The 20,472-nt window shown below is 44.5% G+C and overlaps 1 protein-coding gene across 1 annotated transcript in view; it reads right to left on the bottom strand.

Moving 5' to 3' along the window:
- Nucleotides 1-20,472, bottom strand: part of LBR (lamin B receptor) — a 183,667-nt gene that overhangs the window by 41,602 nt on the left and 121,593 nt on the right. Inside the window, exon 11 of the mRNA XM_029593088.1 lies at nucleotides 12,203-12,371. Coding sequence (XP_029448948.1) covers nucleotides 12,203-12,371 — 169 coding nt within the window. The remainder of the gene's footprint in view (nucleotides 1-12,202; nucleotides 12,372-20,472) is intronic.

The raw sequence follows: 20,472 nt of genomic DNA, 5'->3' as shown, positions 1-20,472 counted from the left end.
GGACCTAAGGGAACACATACAGCAATTCCTCCTCTGGCCAGTTCTGGACCAAGGCATCTATGCTGGCCAAAAGTATCTGCTTCCTTAGATTGAAGAACCTTTGAACCTTTGCATTCTTGTCTATTGCCATCAGGACCATCAAGGGAAGACCCTACCTGTTGATTATCTGATGAAAACCTTTCCTATGACAAGGACCATTTCCTATCACATTTTGACTGAGAAAGGCTGCTTGTACGTTCTCCACCACTGTGGCATGCAAGGCTAAAATCATTTTCAGATTCTTTTCTTTCCAAATAACCAGAAAATCTAGTTCCTCTGACATCTAAGGGCTCTTGAATCCCCCCTTGATAATTAAACAATAATAGGCAAAAGTCCAACCATCAAAGATGAATAACCAATAAGAGGAAGGATAAAAAGTTTCATAATGTCCATATAGTTCAATATTTTATGTTTAGGTAAGCAAAATATTCAATGTATCAGCATCAAGCCACATTGTTCATATCAAGAAATCAATGGTTTCCCGACACAGGCAGTGTTTCATGAAGACAGCATTGGCAGGGAGCCTAACAAAACAATGAAAGTCAAAAATCAAAAAGAACAGCTCACGTCACTGATCACATGACCTTTGTTTCGTGCCTTTTTTTTTTTTTTTCCTTATAAGACCTTTACTTTCTGTTTTTTAACCCCTTGCAAACTCTGTCAGCATCATCTCGTCTGCCCCATTTCAAATCTTGGTAAGTTTAATGCATTGATGGTACACTATTGTAAATACCTTCAAGACTGGTTTGATTGACTTTTCCCCCTCTCTTTTTAAAACTGGCTAGGTTTCTATGAGTGTTAGCAATCCTGGGGGAACTGTGCATTGGGGGTAAGCCTTACAATCTTTTCCTTCTTGTAAAGTCATATACTATACATGTTTTAATAACTAAATATGTTTTTCAGGGTATTTACACTATATATTCTAAGGAGACTTGCATTATATTATCTATTTCAGATTAAATGCTGTTTCATTGTAATTCAATCTCATTTGAGTTTCTCACCTCTGGGTAAGCTGAAGTATAGTTTTTACATGCTGTTTTTCGGTATTTCAGATATATATGTCCATTTATAAATCTGTTCATTTTGATTTTGACTTTTGCTTTGTTAGGCTCCCTTCTGACGCAGTCTTCACGAAACACAGCCCATGTTGGGGGACTGCTGATTTCTTGATATGAACATTCTGGCTTGATGTCGATACATTGAATATTTTGCTTGCTTAAACATAATACAACATTGAACTATATGGACATTATGAAACTTTTAATGTCCTTCCTCCCCCCCTTGATAATTCCCATATGCCACCACCTGACAACCTGATTCCGCAAGATAGATACAAAATTCTGCAGAGCCAGATGAATTGGCCTGGTCTCCAGATGACTGATGGATTACTTCGCCTCCTCCAGCAACCACAGGCCCTGAGCAACCTCATCCATGCGTCAATATTAACCATGCTGGAGACTCAAGGTCCACCCCAGATAACAGATTACTGGGATGCATCGTAATGTGGAACCAACTCTGATAGAAACAAGATAAGCAGCCACCTATCTAAAGAAGTAGAAGGTGGGTTCCCCTGCACTTACTGAGAATTGCGGGAGGTTCTGTAGCTCCAAAGGCACTAACCTTGTTCTCTCTCGACTGAAATTCACCAGAGGACAGTTACCACTGCAAAGCAGAAGATCTACCTGCTTTAAAGTGATGCAAATCATGGAATCCTGTACAGAACTGGGATGAACGCCCCATAGTTCTAGGCCTGTCCTACGGAAGCCGTGGGACCCAGGCTTTGGCCATCCTCATCAAACAGCAAACTACCTTTAAAGGGAAGTTTGGTCAGATTAGTATTAGAAATCGAATCCGCTGATCAGTTTCAAAGACATAGCAAGGTCTTTAAGATCATGAGAGGTCTTGAACGAGTAGATGTGACTCGGTTATTTACACTTTCGAATAATAGAAGGACTAGGGGGCATTCCATGAAGTTAGCAAGTAGCACATTTAAGACTAATTGGAGAAAATTCTTTTTCACTCAACGCACAATAAAACTCTGGAATTTGCCGCCAGAGGACGTGGTTAATGCAGTTAGTGTAGCTGGGTTGAAAAAAGGTTTGGATAAGTTCTTGGAGGAGAAGTCCATTAATGGCTTTTAATCAATTATACTTAGGGAATAGCCACTGCTATTAATTGCATCAGTAGCATGGGTTCTTCTTAGTGTTTGGGTAATTGCCAGGTTCTTGTAGCCTGGTTTTGGCCTCTGTTGGAAACAGGATGCTGGGCTTGATGGACCCTTGGTCTGACCCAGCATGGCAATTTCTTATGTTCAACCTCTGTGCCTCTATAATAGAAGCCATTCATCTTGCCATAGTGCGCAGAGAAATAGCAGAGTTGCTTACCTGTAACAGGTGTTCTCAGAGGACAGCAGAATGTTAGTCCTCACAAATGAGTGACATCATCAGGATGGAGCCCAATCACGGAACACTTTTGTCAAAGTTTCAAGAACTTTGACTGGCACCTACTGGGCATGCCCAGCAATGCACTGACCCTGATTCCAGCAGGGGTCCCCCTCAGTCTCTTTATATAGCAAAAAGTACATGAAAAAAATAAAATAAGAAAACGTAAACGAAACCAACTCCGCGGGGTGGCGGGTGGGTTTTGTGAGGACTAACATCCTGCTGTCTTGTGAGAACACCTGTCACAGGCAAGCAACTCTGCTTTCTCACAGGACAAACAGGATGGTAGTCCTCACATATGGGTGAGTACCGAGCTGAGAATGCCCGAGCAATATACCAAATGTACCCAAAGACATGCAACATGCACAACAGGGGTGGAAATTTGGTTATGAGGGCATCCTGAAACCCTGAATGGGTTGGTAGAAGGATGTTGGGAAGTTAAACATAAAACAAATTGCATAGAACAGACTGGCCAAAGATGGACTCCTGTGTGCCAGCCTTATCTAAGCAATAATGGGCTGCGAAAGTATGGAGAAGGCTCCAGGTAGCAGCCTTACAAATATCAGGAAGCGGCACCGAACTGAGGTGCGCTACTGGTATCTCCATGGCCCTGACCGAGTGTGCTTTTACACGGTCTTGAAGTGGAATGTCTGCTTGCTGGTAGCAAAAAGAAATGCATTCTGCCAACAAGGAGGAGAGGGTCTGCTTTCAATAAGCAAGTGCATAGTTGGTTTATTATGACTAAGATAAATAAATCTTAGTCATAATAAACCAACTTTTCCCACAGGATTTCCCAATTTGATGGTATCAAAAGAAACAAACAATTTGAGTGGATTTCCTGTGGGCCGACGTGTGGTCCAGCTAGAAAGCTAGAGCACGTTTGCAGACTAAAGAATGCAGAGCCTGTTCTCCTGGGTTCGAATGGGGCCTGGGAAAAAAGGTAGGTAGAATAATAGATTGGTTAATATGAAATTCCGACACTACCTTCGGCAAAAATTTTGGGTGAGTGCGGAGCACTACCCTGTCATGTAGAATTTTAGTGTAAGGTGGGTAGGTAACTAATGCCTGTAATTCACTAACTCTGTGAGCGGATGTGATCACCAGAAGAAAAACTACCTTCCAGGTGAGATAGCGGAGATCATAGGAGTGGAGAGGCTCAACAGAGGTTTCATGAGCCGTCCCAAAACCACATTAAGGTCCCAAGCAGGGGCAGGAGGGTGCAGTGAAGGTTTTAAATGGAGCAAGCCTCTCATGAACCGTGATACTAAGGGTAGCGTTGAAATGGAGACATTACCTACACCCTTATGGTAAGCAGACACTGCACTAACATGCACCCTGTTAGAGGAAGTTTTTAGGCCTAACTGACAGGTGCCAGAGGTAGTCCAGGAACCTTGCAGTGGAACAAGTGAAGGGGTCTATGGACATGGAAGTATACCAGACCGTAAACCTCTTCCATTTAGAGCGATAAGACCTTCTAGTTGAAGGCTTTCGCGAAGCCACCAGGACTCGGGATACCAACTCTGAAAGGTTAAGAGGTTGGAGCATTAACCATTCAACATCCAGGCCGTCAGAGACAGAGCTTGGAGGTTGGGGGTGGATACCCCTCGTTCTGAGTGATTAGAAGGGGATCCTTCCCCAGAGGAATGTGTTGGCGTACTGATAGGTCCTGGAGGTTTAGAAACCACACCTGGCATGGCCAATAGGGAGCTATCAAAATCATTAATCCTTTGTCCTGCTGGAGCTTCACGAGAGTCTTTGAAATGAGAGGAAGTGGAGGGTACGCATAAAGGAGACCGCTTGCCCAGGAGAGGGCGAAGGCATCTCTTGGCTGCAAGTGGTGACTGCGAATGAGAGAGCGGTTGTGTACAGACGCAAAGAGGTCTATGTGAGGGTAACCCCAACATTGGAATATTTCATCTGCTACCGTGGAGTTGAGAGACCACTCATGCGGATGGAAAGTGCAACTCAGCTTGTCCTCCAACAGATTGTCCACTCCCGGCAAGTAGGTTGCTTTGAGGCACATCGAGCGGGAAAGGGCCAATGCCCATATCTGTGCAGCTTCCTGACAGAGAAGGTAGGAGCCCGTTCTCCCTTGTTTGTTGATGTACCATATCGCAAAAAGGATGGCTTCGTTTGATAGGCAATCCTGAAAGGCCTTGAGGGCATATCTGATAGCCCATAGCTCCAGGAAAGTTATTTGGTGTTTGGCTTCCTCTGGAGACCAGATTCCCTGAGTCTGCAGGTCGCCTACATGTGCACCCCACCCAAAGTTGGATGCGTCTGTTTTTAAGGTGATTTGAGGATCTGGAGCCTGAAAGGGAAGGCCTTGAATGAGATTGGAGTGGTGCATCCACCAGGCTAGTGACAGACCGAGCTGTTTGGTAACCTGGACATTGGCTGACAAGCTTGAATCCACTGGCATTTTAGGGTCCACTGCATCACTCTCATGGCTAGGCGAGCCATCGGAGTGACATGCACCGAGTACGCCATATGACCCAACAGTACGAGGAAGTGCCGAGCAGTTGAAGATACTCGAGACTGTAGTTGATACGCCAGAGATGTAATGGTGAAAGCACGATCCTGGGGGAGGAAGGCTTTCGCCAACATAGTGTTTAGGTCGGCCCCTATAAAGGTTAGGGTTTGGGATGGAACTATCTTGGATTTGGGATAGTTGATTAGAAACCCTAAGGAGATCAGGGTGTTGATAGTAAGAAGCAGGGAGGTTAGCACGCCCTGCTGAGTCTGAGCCCTTATCAACCAAACGTAGAGATAAGACATGGATACCCTGATTCCTGAGGAAGGCCGCGACCACCACCAGGCACTTGGTGAATACTTGTGGAGCAGACGCCAGGCCGAATGGTAGTACACGGTACTGAAAATGACGAAGGCCGACCAGGAAACACAGGAATTTGCGATGAGATGGTGTGATTGAGATGTGTGTGTATGCATCCTGAAGATCTAGAGAGCATAGCCAATCTCCTCTTTGCAGAAGAGGAAGTAGAGAGCCCAAGGTTACCATCTTGAATTTTTCTCTGTGCAGAAATTTGTTTAGTGCACTGAGATCCAGTATCAGGCATACACCACCTGTCTTTTTTGATATTAGAAAATACCTGGAATAAACCCCTGCCCCTGCTGGGAGAGGGGTACCAGTTCTATTGCTTGGGATAGGAGGAGGGATGAGACCTCCTGCTCGAGCAAGGGAGAGTGGTCGGACTTCCCCCTCATCAGCTGAGGTGGAGAGTCCGCTGGAACAGTCAGGAAATTTAGGTGGTAATCTTGGGTGTCTACTGCAAGTACCCACTAGTCTGTGGTGACTATGTGCCAAGCGCTGTTGAAGTGTTAAAGTCGACCTCCAACTGGTATGGACGGAAGAGGAGGTTGGCTTACACTCTCTAGGAAGGAGTCAAAACCCTGACGCTGGTCCAGACTGAGAAGCTGGCTGAGACTTTTGAGGCAGAGTCTGCCTGTATTGACCTTTTTGGTAAGGTCTGGAAGGGTGTCCTCTAGAAGACGGGAGATAAAATTTCCTTGGCTTGTAGGTTGGCCGCTTAGAGTCTCATCTGAAAGTTCTCTTAGGCGTGGAAGGGAACTCAGACGGCACAGAAGAAAGCTGGCACAGCGTTTCATGGTGGTCCTTTAACTGCGATATCAACAATCAATGGTACCACAAGTATAATTTAAACACATTATGTTTGTGCACAACCAAATATACGTAGGCCCCTTACTTTAAGGGTCTGTATTGTGCAACAGACTCTATTCTTGTATAGGGTCACCTTGCTTTAATTTAAATTATCTGTTTTTAGTTATTTTTTCTATTTCCTTTTGTCATAAAATCGATAGTCACACAATCTCCGTAATTATAAGGAGGGGACACAAATACTCATCTACTCCATGGGTGTACTACCATGGAGTAGATGAGTATTTGTGTCCCCTCCTTATAATTACGGAGATTGTGTGACTATCGATTTTATGACAAAAGGAAATAGAAAAAATAACTAAAAACAGATAATTTAAATTAAAGCAAGGTGACCCTATACAAGAATAGAGTCTGTTGCACAATACAGACCCTTAAAGTAAGGGGCCTACATATATTTGGTTGTGCACAAACATAATGTGTTTAAATTATACTTGTGGTACCATTGATTGTTGATATCGTTGCTAAACGGTTCGGTACACTGGAATACAGTGGTGTTGGGTTATTTATGTTGTGATTGATACGGTCCTTTAACTGCGCCACTGTGTCTCGGATCTTTTCCCCGAAGAGATTATTTCCCACACAGGGTAGATCTGCTAACCTGTCCTGGACTTCTGGTCTTAAGTCCGAGGATTTGAGCCAGGCCCATCTTCGTGCACTAATCCCCACTGCAGACACTCTAGAGGCAGTGTCGAAGATATCATAAGCAGCGCAGACCTCGTGTTTTCCAGCATCCAGACCTTTCTGAGCTAGAGTATGACGTTGAGTCTGGAGTTGCTCTGGTAACGAATCAGAGAAGTCCTGGATCCTTTTAAAGAGGTCTCTGTTATACTGGATCATGTATAACTGGTAAGAGGCTATGCAAGATATGAGCATAGAGCCATGGAAGACACGCCTGCCAAAAGCATCCAGGGATTTTTGTTCTTTCCTTGGAGGTATGGAGGAATGAGGTTTTGAATGTCGTGCCTTCTTCTAGGCTGACTCAACAACCACATAATGATGATCCAACTGAGACTTCTGGAACCCAGGAGCTGACTGTACCAGATAGGTCGCATCTGTCTTGCGGTTGACAGGTGGAACTGAACATGGGTGTTTCCAGTTTCTTTTCAGGAGATCAAGCAGGATTTCATGAATAGGTATGGACACGATTTCCCAAGGTGGATGCATCTGTAGTTAAAGTTATCTGTGGGCCTGGTTGTTGAAAGGGTAGGCCTTTGCACAGGTTGTCTTTGTTCGTCCACCAAAGTAGAGATGATCTTAGTTGGTGGGTCACTTGAATTGGATAATGTAGTGGTTGAATGGCTTGAATCCATTGTGATTGTAAGGTCCATTGGGCAACTCGCATGGCAAGCCTTGCCATTGGTGTAACGTGAACTGTGGAGGCCATATGACCTAGCAGTATCAGAAACTGATGGGCTGTGGTTTGTGTCCGTAAGGAAATGGAGTTTGCTAGTAGAATGAGGGCCTCTGCACGTTCTATAGGTAGAATAGCCTTTGCTAGATCTGTGTTCAACTCTGCTCCTATGAAGTGAAGCAGATGAGTTGGAGTGAGATGGGATTTTTGATAATTGATGAGAAATCCCATGGAGTGAAGTAGAGCAATTGTTCGAGTGAGAGAAGTTATTGCTCCTTGTTGAGATGGACTCCTTATGAGCCAGTTGTCTAGATATGGGAAAACATGGACACCTTCTTTGTGCAAGTGTCCTGCTATGACCGCTAGACATTTGGTGAAGACCCTGGGAGCAGATGCAAGTCCAAAGGGTAGAACTCTGTATTGGTAATGTTGACGGTTTACCGTGAAGCTCAGGTACTTGCGATGAGGAGGGTATATTGGAATGTGAGCATAAGCATATTAAAGATCCAGAGAACAAAGCCAATCTCTTGCTTGAAGAAGTGGAAGCATGGTACCTAAAGACACCATCCTGAATTTTTCTTTCTTCAGAAATTTGTTGAGATTTCTGAGGTCTAGGATGGGACGAAGGCCTCCGGTTTTCTTTGGAATGAGGAAGTATCGGGAGTAGAATCCTCTGCCCTGCTGTGTCCGGGGCACTGGTTGTATGGCCCTGGATCTCAGAAGGGTGGATAATTCTGCTTGTAATTGATGCAGTTGAGATTTTTGTCGTGGGCAGGAAGTTGGTGAAAATTCTGGAGGAATTGAGGTGAAATTTAGTTTGTAGCCTCGAGAGACAATGGAAAGTACCCATTGATCTGATGTTATGTTTTGCCAATTTGTGTGAAAATGAGATATTCTTCCTCCCACTGGTAGATTTGGCTTGGGATTGCAAGGTTGGGTCTGTTCTCTGGTCTTTGTTTCAAAAGCCTGTTGCAGGGCCTATCTGTGCAGGAGGTTGTGGACGAGCAGGCCTGGATTGTCTGGCCTGGGAGCATTGTGTAGGTCTGCTGGATCTACCCCTAGAAGTGTGGGGGTAGTATCTTCGTGGCCTGTAATAGGAACGTCTCATATCTCTTCGTGGAGGACGACGAGAAGACTGAGTAGCAGGCTCTTGAGGGGTTTGAGACAGCTGACGTAGAGTCTCAGTGTGGTTGTACAGCTTCTTGAATTTTGTCCCCAAACAGATTGTCACCAAGACAGGGCAGGTCCACAAGTTTGTCTTGTACCTCAATTCTGAGGTCGGATGCTTTGAGCCAGGCCCATCTGTGAGCAGTGATTCCAGCTGCTGCTGTCCTGGAAGCAGTCTCAAAATTATCATAGACTGCTCTCACCTCATGTTTGCCTGCCTCCAGTCCCTTTGTTATTACAGCTTGTGCAGGCTCCTGGAACTGGGTAGGTAAGGAGGTTACAAACTCTTCCATCTGCTTACAGAGGTTCTTGCTGGTATTGCGTGATGTAGAGTTGATACGCAGAACTTTTGGTGCTCAACATGGAACTCTGATAGACTTTTTTACCTAGTGTATCCAGGAATCTGTGTTCTCTACCAGGTGGGATGGATGAGTGTGGGCACACACGTTTAGATTTTTTCTGTGCTGACTCCACAACTACAGACTAGTGTGGTAATTGCTGTTTGTGGTAGCCTGGAGCTGGTTGGACTATGTAAGTAGTGTCCACACGTTTATTCACTGCAGGGGTAGAAGCTGGGTGTTCCCAGATTCTTTTTTGGAGATCTAGTAAAACCTCATGTACTGGTACCGCCAGTACTTGTTTGGGTGGATCCACAAACTGTAAAACCTCAAGGGTTTGTGCTCTTGTGTCTTCCTCTGCTGTAAGCTTGAATGGAATTGAGTCAGACATGCTTTGTATGAATGAGGAGAAGGAAAGATCCTCTGGGGATGACTTCTTTCTTTGATCAGGAGAAGAAGGGTTAGACATGAATTACTCTGAAGAAAAATGAGAGGGCTCATCATCCCAGGAATCTTCAGAATCTTCTCTGTAAGGTGATTTTGGAATTGGTTTAGCTGGGACATGGAGTCCTGAAGGACCTGGCTGTGGGTCATCGATGGAAAATCCTGCAGAAGTAGTATGTGGCCTAGTAGATGGTAAATTATCGATCACATTTTGATACCTTTGTAAAAGGTGTCGATAAAAGGCCTCATCTTGAACTTCTGGAGGTTCCAATGCAGGTTGCCCCGATGGTAGCAGGGATGATGTCGTGGTTGGTGGAAATGGCACCGATGGTATTGACCTCAAGGGGCTCGATGGAATATGAGCGAAGAGTGATATGGATTGTGTCCCGAGCCTTGGTGTAGTGGTTATGAAACCAGTCGAAATCCTTGGCGGCAAGAAGGGTGCCATCATCGATGGTACCACTGGCATCGATGCTGGAGGCATCGGCATCGACACTGTAGGTGTCGGCATCGACGGAACCGTAGGAATATTTTGCTCTTTAAGAGCCTGTAGGACCGCTTGTCTTATTAATATAGACAATTCCGGCTGTACAATTGGTGAAGTCACCGATGGTGTACGCGGTGGCAGTACGAAGGTGTCCATCGATGAAGTAGTTGGAATCGGCGAAGACGAAGGCCCAGGCATCGAAGGTGCCGGTGTTTCCTGTTGTCGGGGCTGCTTTGGCATCGATTTGTCCTAGGACATTGATGTAGAAGATGACGGATGTCAATGTCGATGCTTGGATTTTTGGTGTTCTGCCGATTTAGTCGATAGTACCGACGATGGTGAGGACGGGCGATCACCGGATCCATCCGGACGCGGTTTTTAAGCAAAGCCCTTTTGGTCGCTCCGGCCGGAGACGACCTCGATGATTTCGAGGGAGAAGGGATTAACTGAAGTTGAAACAGATGTTCCATCTTCTCTTGTCTGGCTTTCCGTCCTTTTACTGTCATTTCTGTACATTTGGGGCATGTACTGACATCGTGTTTTTCTCCAAGGCAGAGTACACACTCCAAATGCGGATCGGTTATCGACATATTCCTATTACAGATCGGGCACTTTTTGAATCCCGTCGCCATTTTGGAATCGACGGCCGTCGATGGATGCGAGTGTGAGGAAAAGGATTCCTAAAAAATATGAGAATCAAGAATGGTACTCACCAGCCGGCGAGCTTGAGAGCTCCTATGAGAGAGAATATCAGGAAATTTGAAAAAAATATTGACTTTTTCAGTCACAAAAATTGCGAAGAACGCAAGGGCTCTAGTCCCGCGATGCGAACGGCAGCGCGGAAAAGCGAAGACTGAAGAGAGACAACTGTGGCAGAGAATATCATAGCATGCTGGGCATGCTCACTGGCCTCACACGGCCAGTCAAAAGTTTCTAGAAACTTTGACAGAAAGATTTCCTGCGCTGGGCTCCATTAGTGACGTCACCCATATGTGAGGACTAGCATCCTGCTTGTCCTGGGATAAAAGAAGCATCCATCAAATACGCTGTTCCTGGTTCCAATTGGAAATCAGTCTCTGTATCTTCGCTAGAGCTCAACATCTCCTCCTGCACATGCTGAGCAAGATGAAAGACATGGCCATGAGACCAGTCAAGCTGCAAACTGCAGCGCCATATTTGCCACCTTAAATGCCTGCTTAAGCAAAGACTCAGTCTTCCTATCTTGTGCATCCCTGAGTTCGGCTCCTCTTTCCATGGGAATGGTAGGACACTTCATAACAACATACCAAGGCATCCACAATTGGGAAACGGAACTTCTCCTGTTCCTGAGGGGCCAAGGGGTACAATCTAAACAAGAGTGTCTGCCCTTGAAATTTGTTTCTGGGGAAATCTAATCCAGATCAATAAAATCCTGAACTGACTTATGCAGAGGAAAGGACTTAGAAGGCTTGTTTGAGGCTGATCAAAATGGGATCTACATAGTTAAAAAAAAAAAAAAAAATATATATATATATATATATATATAGATATATATATATATATATATATATATATATATATATATATATATATATATATATATATATATATATATATATATATATATATATAGAGTAACATATGGGCCGATACAGTAAAAAACGCGGGAGAGCGGGCGAGCGTCCGCTCTCCAGGTGCGCGCGATACAGTAAAAAAATGTATTTAAATTAGGCCCAGCGGTAAAAAGAGGCGCTAGGGACACTAGCGCGTCCCTAGCGCCTCTTTTTGGACAGGAGTGGCGGCTGTCAGCGGGTTTGACAGCCGACGCTCAATTTTGGGGCTCAGAAACCGCACGCCGGCAAAATTGAGCGTCTGGTTTTCGGCCCGACAGCCGCCGGCCCATTTTACATTTTTTCTTCTTTTTTTACTTTTTTTTACCCTTCGGGACCTTCGACTTAATATCGCTATGATATTAAGTCGGAGGGTACACAGAAAAGCAGTTTTTACTATCCCGGTGCCGGCAGAAACTAGCGCCTATGTTTGGGTAGGTGCTAATTTCTTACAGTAAAATGTGCGGCTTGGCTGCACATTTTACTTACTGTATCTGGGAGTAATAGAAAAAGGATCTCTTTATTAGATCTGCCAGGTGCTTCCAAGTGACCTGCTGCTTCTGTACTTGGATTACTGTCTTAGAACATAGTTTTTGTTTCTGACATAAAAAGCTGAATTCATAATAGAACAAGAAAACCAATGACTTACTGTTAAGAGCAATAACTGCAGAAGCTGCAAACCAGGAAATCTCAGTAGGATGGTTGACTAAATAGAATGCCTGCAGACTGTAAACAAATGGAACCCACACCAAGTCTCCAAAGGCAAGCATGAACCCAAAGCCATCATGGACGATATCCATAGTGGTTAATATCGCTTCCTACAAAAAATTATGAAAGTTTAAATTTTGAAAGTATTAAAATATAAGTACAGAAAACTAGACAAGAACATACTACAAAGCAACCCAAAGCAAAGACTGAATTCAAAAGTGTGGATTGCTAAAAATTCCCCTTTGGGTTAGAAGTCTCCAGGAATGCACTACATACGGAACTTAGTGAAAGAGGCATTCTCACTTGTGATATAACTGCATATATTTTCATACAAATACCACAATTATAATCATAGCTCTATTAGTGTTTTTACATAAAATTTAGAATTTTTCATACAAATATAATATTTAAACTGTCACTAAGGTATTGTGATTCCCCTCCAACTTGTCTGTAAGGCATTCTATAGTTGCAAACATGTATTTCCAACTTCCTCACAGACAAGTTGGAGGGGAAGGTACATTACCTTAGTGACAGTTTAAATATTTTATTTACATGAACATTTCTATAAAAATTATGGAGATAATATTCAGAGAGTTACACACATAAAACTTAGCAAATAAACATGCCTAACTGGTATTTTATAAAAGTCCAAAGTACGCACATACTTTTTGTTGACACACACATATACACGTAAAAAAAAGGGACGATCTAGCGGTGTTGCGGGGTAGGACCAACAGTTATGCATGTAAGCTATTTAAAAAAAACAAAACCTTGCATGCATATAATTACCAACTTATGTAATTTTACACCAGCTAATTATCTGATATAGCAAGTGTTGCTTACCTGTAACAGGTGTTCTCACAGGACAGCAGGATGTTAGTCCTCACAAATGGGTGACATCACAGGATGAAGCCCTGTACGGAAAACTTTTCTGTCAAAGTTTCTACAAAGCTTTGACTGACACTGGCACACTGAGTGCACTGAGCATGCTCAGCCTGCAATTATCCCTGTGACCACAGGTGTCTCCCTCAGTCTCGTCTTATAGCTAAAGCGCAAGCGAAACTAAAATAAAAGTAAAAACGTATACAGACCCAACTCCGCGGGGTGGCGGGTGGGTTTCGTGAGGAATAACATCCTGCTGTCCTGTGAGAACACCTGTTACAGGTAAGCAACACTTGCTTTCTCACAGGACAAGCAGGATGGTAGTCCTCACATATGGGTGAGTACCGAGCTGAGGATGCCCGACAGTGCACCAAATGCACCCAAGACGCGCAAAAGGCGCAATGACGGGGGTGGAATTTGGAACGGAGGGCATCCTGAAACCCTTAACGGGTTGATGGAAGGATGTTGGGTAGTTAAACCAAAAAGAATAAGAGTAGATGGACTGGCCAAACATGGAGCATGCCGGCTAGTCGTATCTAAGCAATAATGGGCTGCGAAAGTATGGAGAGAACTCCAGGTTGCAGCCTGATAAATATGTACAAGCAGCAGCGGCCGAGGGGAAGCTATTAAGGCTGGGACGGATGCAACAGAATGTGGTTACACACAGTGTTGTAGTGAAATGCCTGCTTGTTGGTAGAAAAGAGATACAGACCATCAATTAGGAGGAATAGGTCTGTTTGCCCACTGGAACTCGCAGCTTGACTCTCGCCACAGAAGGAAAGAGTTAGGTGGAATTCCTATGGAATGTAGTGCGATCTAGATAGAATGCAAGTGCACTATTACTGTCCAAGAAGTGGAAAAAGCCCTCTCGCTCTGGTGAGAGAGAGGTGTTGGGAAAAATGGGCAGAATATATCCTGAGTAAGGTGAGATGCAACGTCTACCTTAAGAAAGATAGGAAGTTGAATGCGTAAAAACCACTCGGTGACGAAGGAACGCAGGGTCGGATGAGTATGTAACGAAGTGTGTAACTCACTGACCCTGTTTGCAGAAATGACATTTATGAGGGAAAGTATTTCCCAAGTCAAACTGTGAAATGACAGGAATGGAAAGGCTCAAATGGAGAACGTATGAGACTTATAAGGATAAGATATAGGTTCCATTCCGTGACTAGTGAAAATAGAGGTGGCTTGATCAGTGGATAATCCATGGTAAGCTGACTCAGAAGGGGTTTACCGTAAATCGGGTATCCCCACTCCCAAACGATACACCAATTGGAACAGAATTGTACCTATGTGGAGGATGTCTGGGGAGCAGAATCCAAGGGAGCAAGAGAAAAGAGTGGTGTAGAAAAAGAAAAAAGGGTAATACCCTTTTGTATGCGTCATGTGGTAAATCATGCCATTTTGAATGGTAGGATTTATGTGTGAAAGGTTTTGTGACGCTACCAGTTCCTGAGAACATCAGTGAGTCTACAATTTGAGACTGACTTGTGAGAAGGCAAATTGGTTACTGGTGTGATAGATTGAGAAGTATGGTCTGAGTTACAGTGAACCCCGTCCCGGTTCAACATTAGAAGAGTGCTGGCTATGAGAGGCAGCAGAAGAGACACATTTAAGAGGCCCTTGATGGAAGAAAGGCGTCTATGGGAACGCATTGGAAACATGTGTAGGGAGGAGAATCCGTGCACCGTATGGTTCAATGCGGACGCAGAGGGCAAGTTCAGTTGACCTCAGCGTTAAAAGATCTTTCCCGCTACACATGTAGTCCGAGACCATTCTAGAGGATGGAAACCTACATGGAGAAGGTCTGTTAGTGCGTTCAGTAAATCTCTTAGATAAGTGGCCCGAGGATGCATGAAGTGAGCAAGGGCCAAGGGTAGAGCTGCGCAGCTTCCTTGCAGAGCAGCGAAGAGGTTGTGCATGCTTGTGAGTTGGAAAGCACATTGTCCCTATGCTGTCTGTCTGTATGCACAAAGATTTGTTGCAGAGGCAGTATTGAAAGGCATAAGGGTATAACTCATGGCTCAAGCTCCAGGAAGTTCATGTGAAACTGTGCCTGGAGTGGAATAGACGCATATTGGGTTGAGAAGCTTTTAGGTCAAACTTTACAACCCTGAGTAAATGCGAGCATGAGCAGAATTAGACTAGGTTTTGGTTCTAGATCTGCAATATGGATGAGGGACGAAAGCGGTTGAACAGCTTAGACCACTGATAATGGAATTTCACTGAATCTAACCCATAACAGTTTTGGATCTATGAGGAAAGCTGCATAGTGAAAAAACCCCATGGCCCGACAATGAAGAATTGAGGGGCTGAGGTTATGGAAAAATGCACTCAGGGACATGTAAGAATTTATTAGAGAGTGTCTGCGCATATGCTGGACAGAAAGGTCATTATGACTGTGGTGTCCAGAAGTGTTGTATAAGGGATTTATGGCAGTGACAGTAATCCCAGTTAGTAAATGTATAGTGAGTCATGAAGAAGTGAGAGCTCCTTGCGTGGAGTGACTGTGGTTATGCAGCTGTCCATGCAAGGAAAAGCGTGAATGATGTTGCATTCCGCAGAGAAACAGCATTCACCGATAGTGATTCAATGAATACCCCAGTTGCCGAAGCTGGTGCAACCGGCAGAGCTTGGGATTGTAATATTGTTGACTCACCATGAAGCACATAGAAAGATTAGAGGTAATGTACTTACTGCGATATGGAAGCATGGTAACGAGAGATACCATTTTACCTGAGCCTTCTGAAGAAAGTTGGTATTTCTGAGGTCCAGGATGGGCGGAGAGTAATTACTTTCTGTTGAAAGAAAGAATAGCGTAATTAAAACTCCCCCCCCCCTTCCCCCCTCTGCGCTTTGTAGCGTCTGGGGGAGTGTACCGGGAAGTTTGGTACAAGGTGGGGTGGGCGCTCTGATATCCGGCCAGTTGGGAGACCAGGAGGTGTCCAACTGGAGGAGCTGATGTAATCTGGAAATCATGTAACCTCCCACGGGAGCGTGAGCAGTAACGTCTTACCCGCATTTCTGTGTGCTGTACAAGGAGACACCGAGACCTGTCATCAGGCTTCGAGGTGGACTTGTACTTGAGGCAGTATTTGCTGGATCTCGTGTTTAGCAGATCAGCGAATGCACCTGGAACTTTGGTTCTGAAGCAGGAACCAGAAGTCAGAGCATTAATCAGTACAGAGCCTCATTGCTGAAAAAGGGAGGAAGCCCTGATGCAATCTCAAAGATTTGAGAGGTTCTCTTGGTATTGTGGCTGACATAGCTGGCATAGCGATATGTGACACTAATACGGTTCTTGGAAGGTACATGACCTAGAACTTTTCGAACCATATGGCTCGAATTAGAGAACACATCTCAATGGGAATGACGCAGAAGCGGGTACTTACCATCTGACGTGGATCGCTGAAGGACGAGCCAGTGAAGATTCCTAGCTCCGTGGATTCCAGGAGTCATCGAGGGAGTAGACGCCCGTCTCAACTCTGATGCCTGGTATGGTAGCGCAGGTATAGAGGAGACAGGCTGAGCGTGGCTGGCGCAACCACGGTAGTATTTTGTGGAGGGCCACAATCCCCCACCGATGTCGGTGGGTCACGCCTCAGGAACAGGGGAGCCGATTAACGAGCTCATGAACCCAGCCCTCGTCGCATTGGCTCGATGTCTCGTGACGCCAGTGCAGAATTCTTCAGAACTCGTTCCGGTGTTTCTGGAGCACCAAGGACTGCCAAAACTGTGTGGAACAGTGCCGATGGCAGTGGTGATGTTGCTCGGCCCGAGCATTGTCCAGCATCAAGAAGGATAGCACCGATGTGCTCGCTGGCGGACGATCACCATGTCAGTGATGATGCATGCCACGGTGCTCGGCCCGGTCTTTCCCCAGCGCCGAGATGGATGCCCTCGCTGTCGTGGATGGCGACTGATGACGGACTGTCAGCATGCCTGCACTGCTCCTGGCACTATGTAGTGTCTTAGGCTAAAACGGGGCTTTAATAAGAACCCAAAGCATGGAGCACCATGTTTAGGCGAGGGCATTACATGGCGGTGCTATATCGGTGTTGACGGTGTCGATGGCGGCCGAAGCGGCCTCGAGGGTTTCGTCAAACATATATATGAAGAAACGTTGATGACTCGGCCAGAGAAATGATGACAGTGACAGAGCACTGACTGCATTGGTGTAGGTATCTATGGGAACGATGTGACATCGAATAATCGAAAAAACATTGTTGGTATTGGAAAAATGATACCGGCATCGACGGAGTCGATGACCGCATCGCTAGGAACGTCAAAGACACCGATGGAAACGACATGGGCATCGAGGGCATCGATGTATGGAGGCGGGCGCCGAGGGCATCGGTGGCATGGCCACGGGCATCGACGGCATCGATTGGATCGACTCGGGCAATGGCATCGATGCCATGTCCGTGGCATCGATGCCATGGACGCGGGCACCGATGGATTCAATGTGGGCATCAATGCCACGGACATGTGCATGGGCACCGATGGATTAGACATGGGCATCAATGCCATGGACGGGGACACCGATGGATTCAATGTTGGCACCGATGGCATCGACCTGGCATCGATTCCCATCAATGGAAAGGTCCTGGGCATCGATGGCATCCATAAAATAAAGGATGGCATCGATGGAAGTGCCCCGAGCAACGGTGGCATCGACCCGGGCATGGATGGCACCAACAAGACAAGGTGTACGTCGATGGCATCCATCCGGGCAATGATGGCACCGATGAAACCCAAGGAAAAATCAGTGCCATGGATGAAAAAACATGAATGACACTGATAGAAACAATGCAGGGACGATGGCATCAGAGTACCACGGGGGGGGAGGGATACCGATGGCATCTAAGAATCCAGGACGGTCCGAAGGGGGTACTGATGGTAGCAATGGGGCATTGACTGCGCGAAGGTACCGAAGAATCGAAGGACCTGAATCTACAGGGGCCCTGCTGCCAACGGAAACCGTGGAAGTCCCTGTCCCACTAGTGTTAATAACCAGGCAGAGTGTCACAGAGGGACACTCGCAGGCTGTGTGTGGCTAACTGAAAAATTAGGGAAAGGGAAGGCCGCAGTCGGTTGGCAGGCCAGTGAGGTGACAGGAACCGACCGGAAAACAGGGCATTGTACTCACCGAGCATCGAATAAATGTACGCCAAGGGAGACACGTGCAGGGAAAAAATGTTTTTGAAGTAAAAGTTTAAGTACTTCCATAAGGAAAAAGTGTTAGAATTTCTCACAGAGCTCCTAAGCGCTATGCTTACTGCAGAGCGGAAAAAAGAAGACCGAGGGAGAAACCTGTGGCTCACAGGGATAATTGCAGGCTGAGCATGCTCAGTGCACTCAGTGTGCCAGTGTCAGTCAAAGCTTTGTAGAAACTTTGACAGAAAAGTTTTCCGTGCAGGGCTCCGTCCTGTGATGTCACCCATATGTGAGGACTACCATCCTGCTTGTCCTGTTAGAAAATGGATATTAGACTTTATTGTGTATTATTGGCTGGTGGAAGGTCTGAGTTAACTGGGGGAAGTTCAGGTTAAAGAAGCCAGAGGGTTCTGATGAGCTGAAGAAGGACTGAGCAGACTATTTAAAAAATGCATTTAAAAATGTTTGTATACCGCTTTTACAAACAAGGTAGATCAAAACGGTTTACAGAGATAGTATACAAATATATATATGTATATATCACTCATTTTACACTCACTACATTTTACACACTACCTATTCAATACAGAATCCAATATAAAATTATTTCAATCATTCATAACTTACTTTATAACGATACCTCTTCCTGGCTATGACTCAACTCCGCATATATCAACCCAACAGAAACCTTCGATCTATGCACAAAAACCTACTTCAAATGCCCACCGTTAGAGCAGCAAGACTTGATATGACACACAGATGCGCCTTCTCGGTCGCTGGCCCTTTAATATGGAACTCTATTCCAGATGACATAAGACAGATCACTAACTATAAAGAATTCAAAAAGAAAGTGAAAATGTTTCTTTTCAAACTGGCCTTCTACAACATCTTGGCATCTTATGGTAACATCCTTTGGATAACACTTCTATGCTTTGTCCATCAATTGTGTATAATTTTTGCTGCAAGTAACCCCTGTTTAATTTTCATTGTATTTGTTTTTATTTTACCATATAGCTATTTTATTTGATGTTTATTTTTATTTAATTTTTGTGATTTTTAATTATATGTGATCTTTGTGGGACACGCCGGTTAATATACAGGCCGCAGAGTTCTGGACCATCTATAAAGGGCAGATAGAGATATCAAGTAGGCAGACTAGAAGTTCATTGCAGTAATCCAAGCCGCTGAATATTAGAGATTGTAGGATGGTACAGAAGTCGTCCTGATGAAAAAAAGGACAAACATTTCAGTAAGTGTAATTTGAAAATAGAATTTTTTTACTACTGTAGAAATGTGATGGGACATGGTTAACATGGAATCTACTATAACTCCCAGGTTACATGCCTTAGAGACAATGGATATGATAGTGCTGTCAATATTCAAATGGGTAGGTGGGCTACAGGTTGAATGGTATGGTGGACATGTGAAGGATTTCCATCTTTGAAGTGTTAAGTTTTAGGCGATTGTGGGAAAGCCAGCTGTTAATTGTTTTGATGTAGAGGTTAACCAGGGCTAAGGTATTTGTCCAGGACTTGGTGTATTGAACAAAAAACTGTGTATCATCTGTGTAAATCTTGAATTCCCAGATTATTTAGTAAGTGACACAGTGGGATCATGTATATGTTAAAAATTGCAGGAGAAAGAGGATCCTTGAGGTACTCCAGAGGCTATACCATACCGATCTGAGGAATATGAGCCAATATTTATTTGATAAGGGCGATCAGTTAGGAAGGATTGGAACCAGTTTAATACAATGTCTTTGATCTCATTGTATTGAAGTCTTGTGAGTAAGACTGAGTTGAGACTAGTGAAGTAATTGATAAACTGGTTAATTTCAATTATGTGCACATGTTTTAAAATCTCAAATCTCAATTTAGTCTACCCTTTAATTTTTTTCTAGATATTTATTCTCGCTATAATCATGCCGAGCATTCACCTACGTCCTGTTGACGAGTTACTATTATTATTATTATTATCTATGTAATATTTAATTTAATCTATTATTAATATCCATATGTTATAGGTTATATGCTAAATGCAATATGTTATACGTTATATGTTAAGAAACGCTGTTCCATGTAACGCCTTTTGTGCGAAAGTTTTGTTATATGTAAACCGACCTGATTCGATACTTGTATTGAGAATGTCGGTATATAAAAATCCGAAATAAAT

Source organism: Rhinatrema bivittatum, chromosome 3, assembly GCF_901001135.1.
Source record: "Rhinatrema bivittatum chromosome 3, aRhiBiv1.1, whole genome shotgun sequence".
NCBI classification, from domain to species: domain Eukaryota; kingdom Metazoa; phylum Chordata; class Amphibia; order Gymnophiona; family Rhinatrematidae; genus Rhinatrema; species Rhinatrema bivittatum.
Note: the sequence above shows the minus strand (reverse complement) of the source record. Positions and strands in the feature narration are given on the sequence as shown.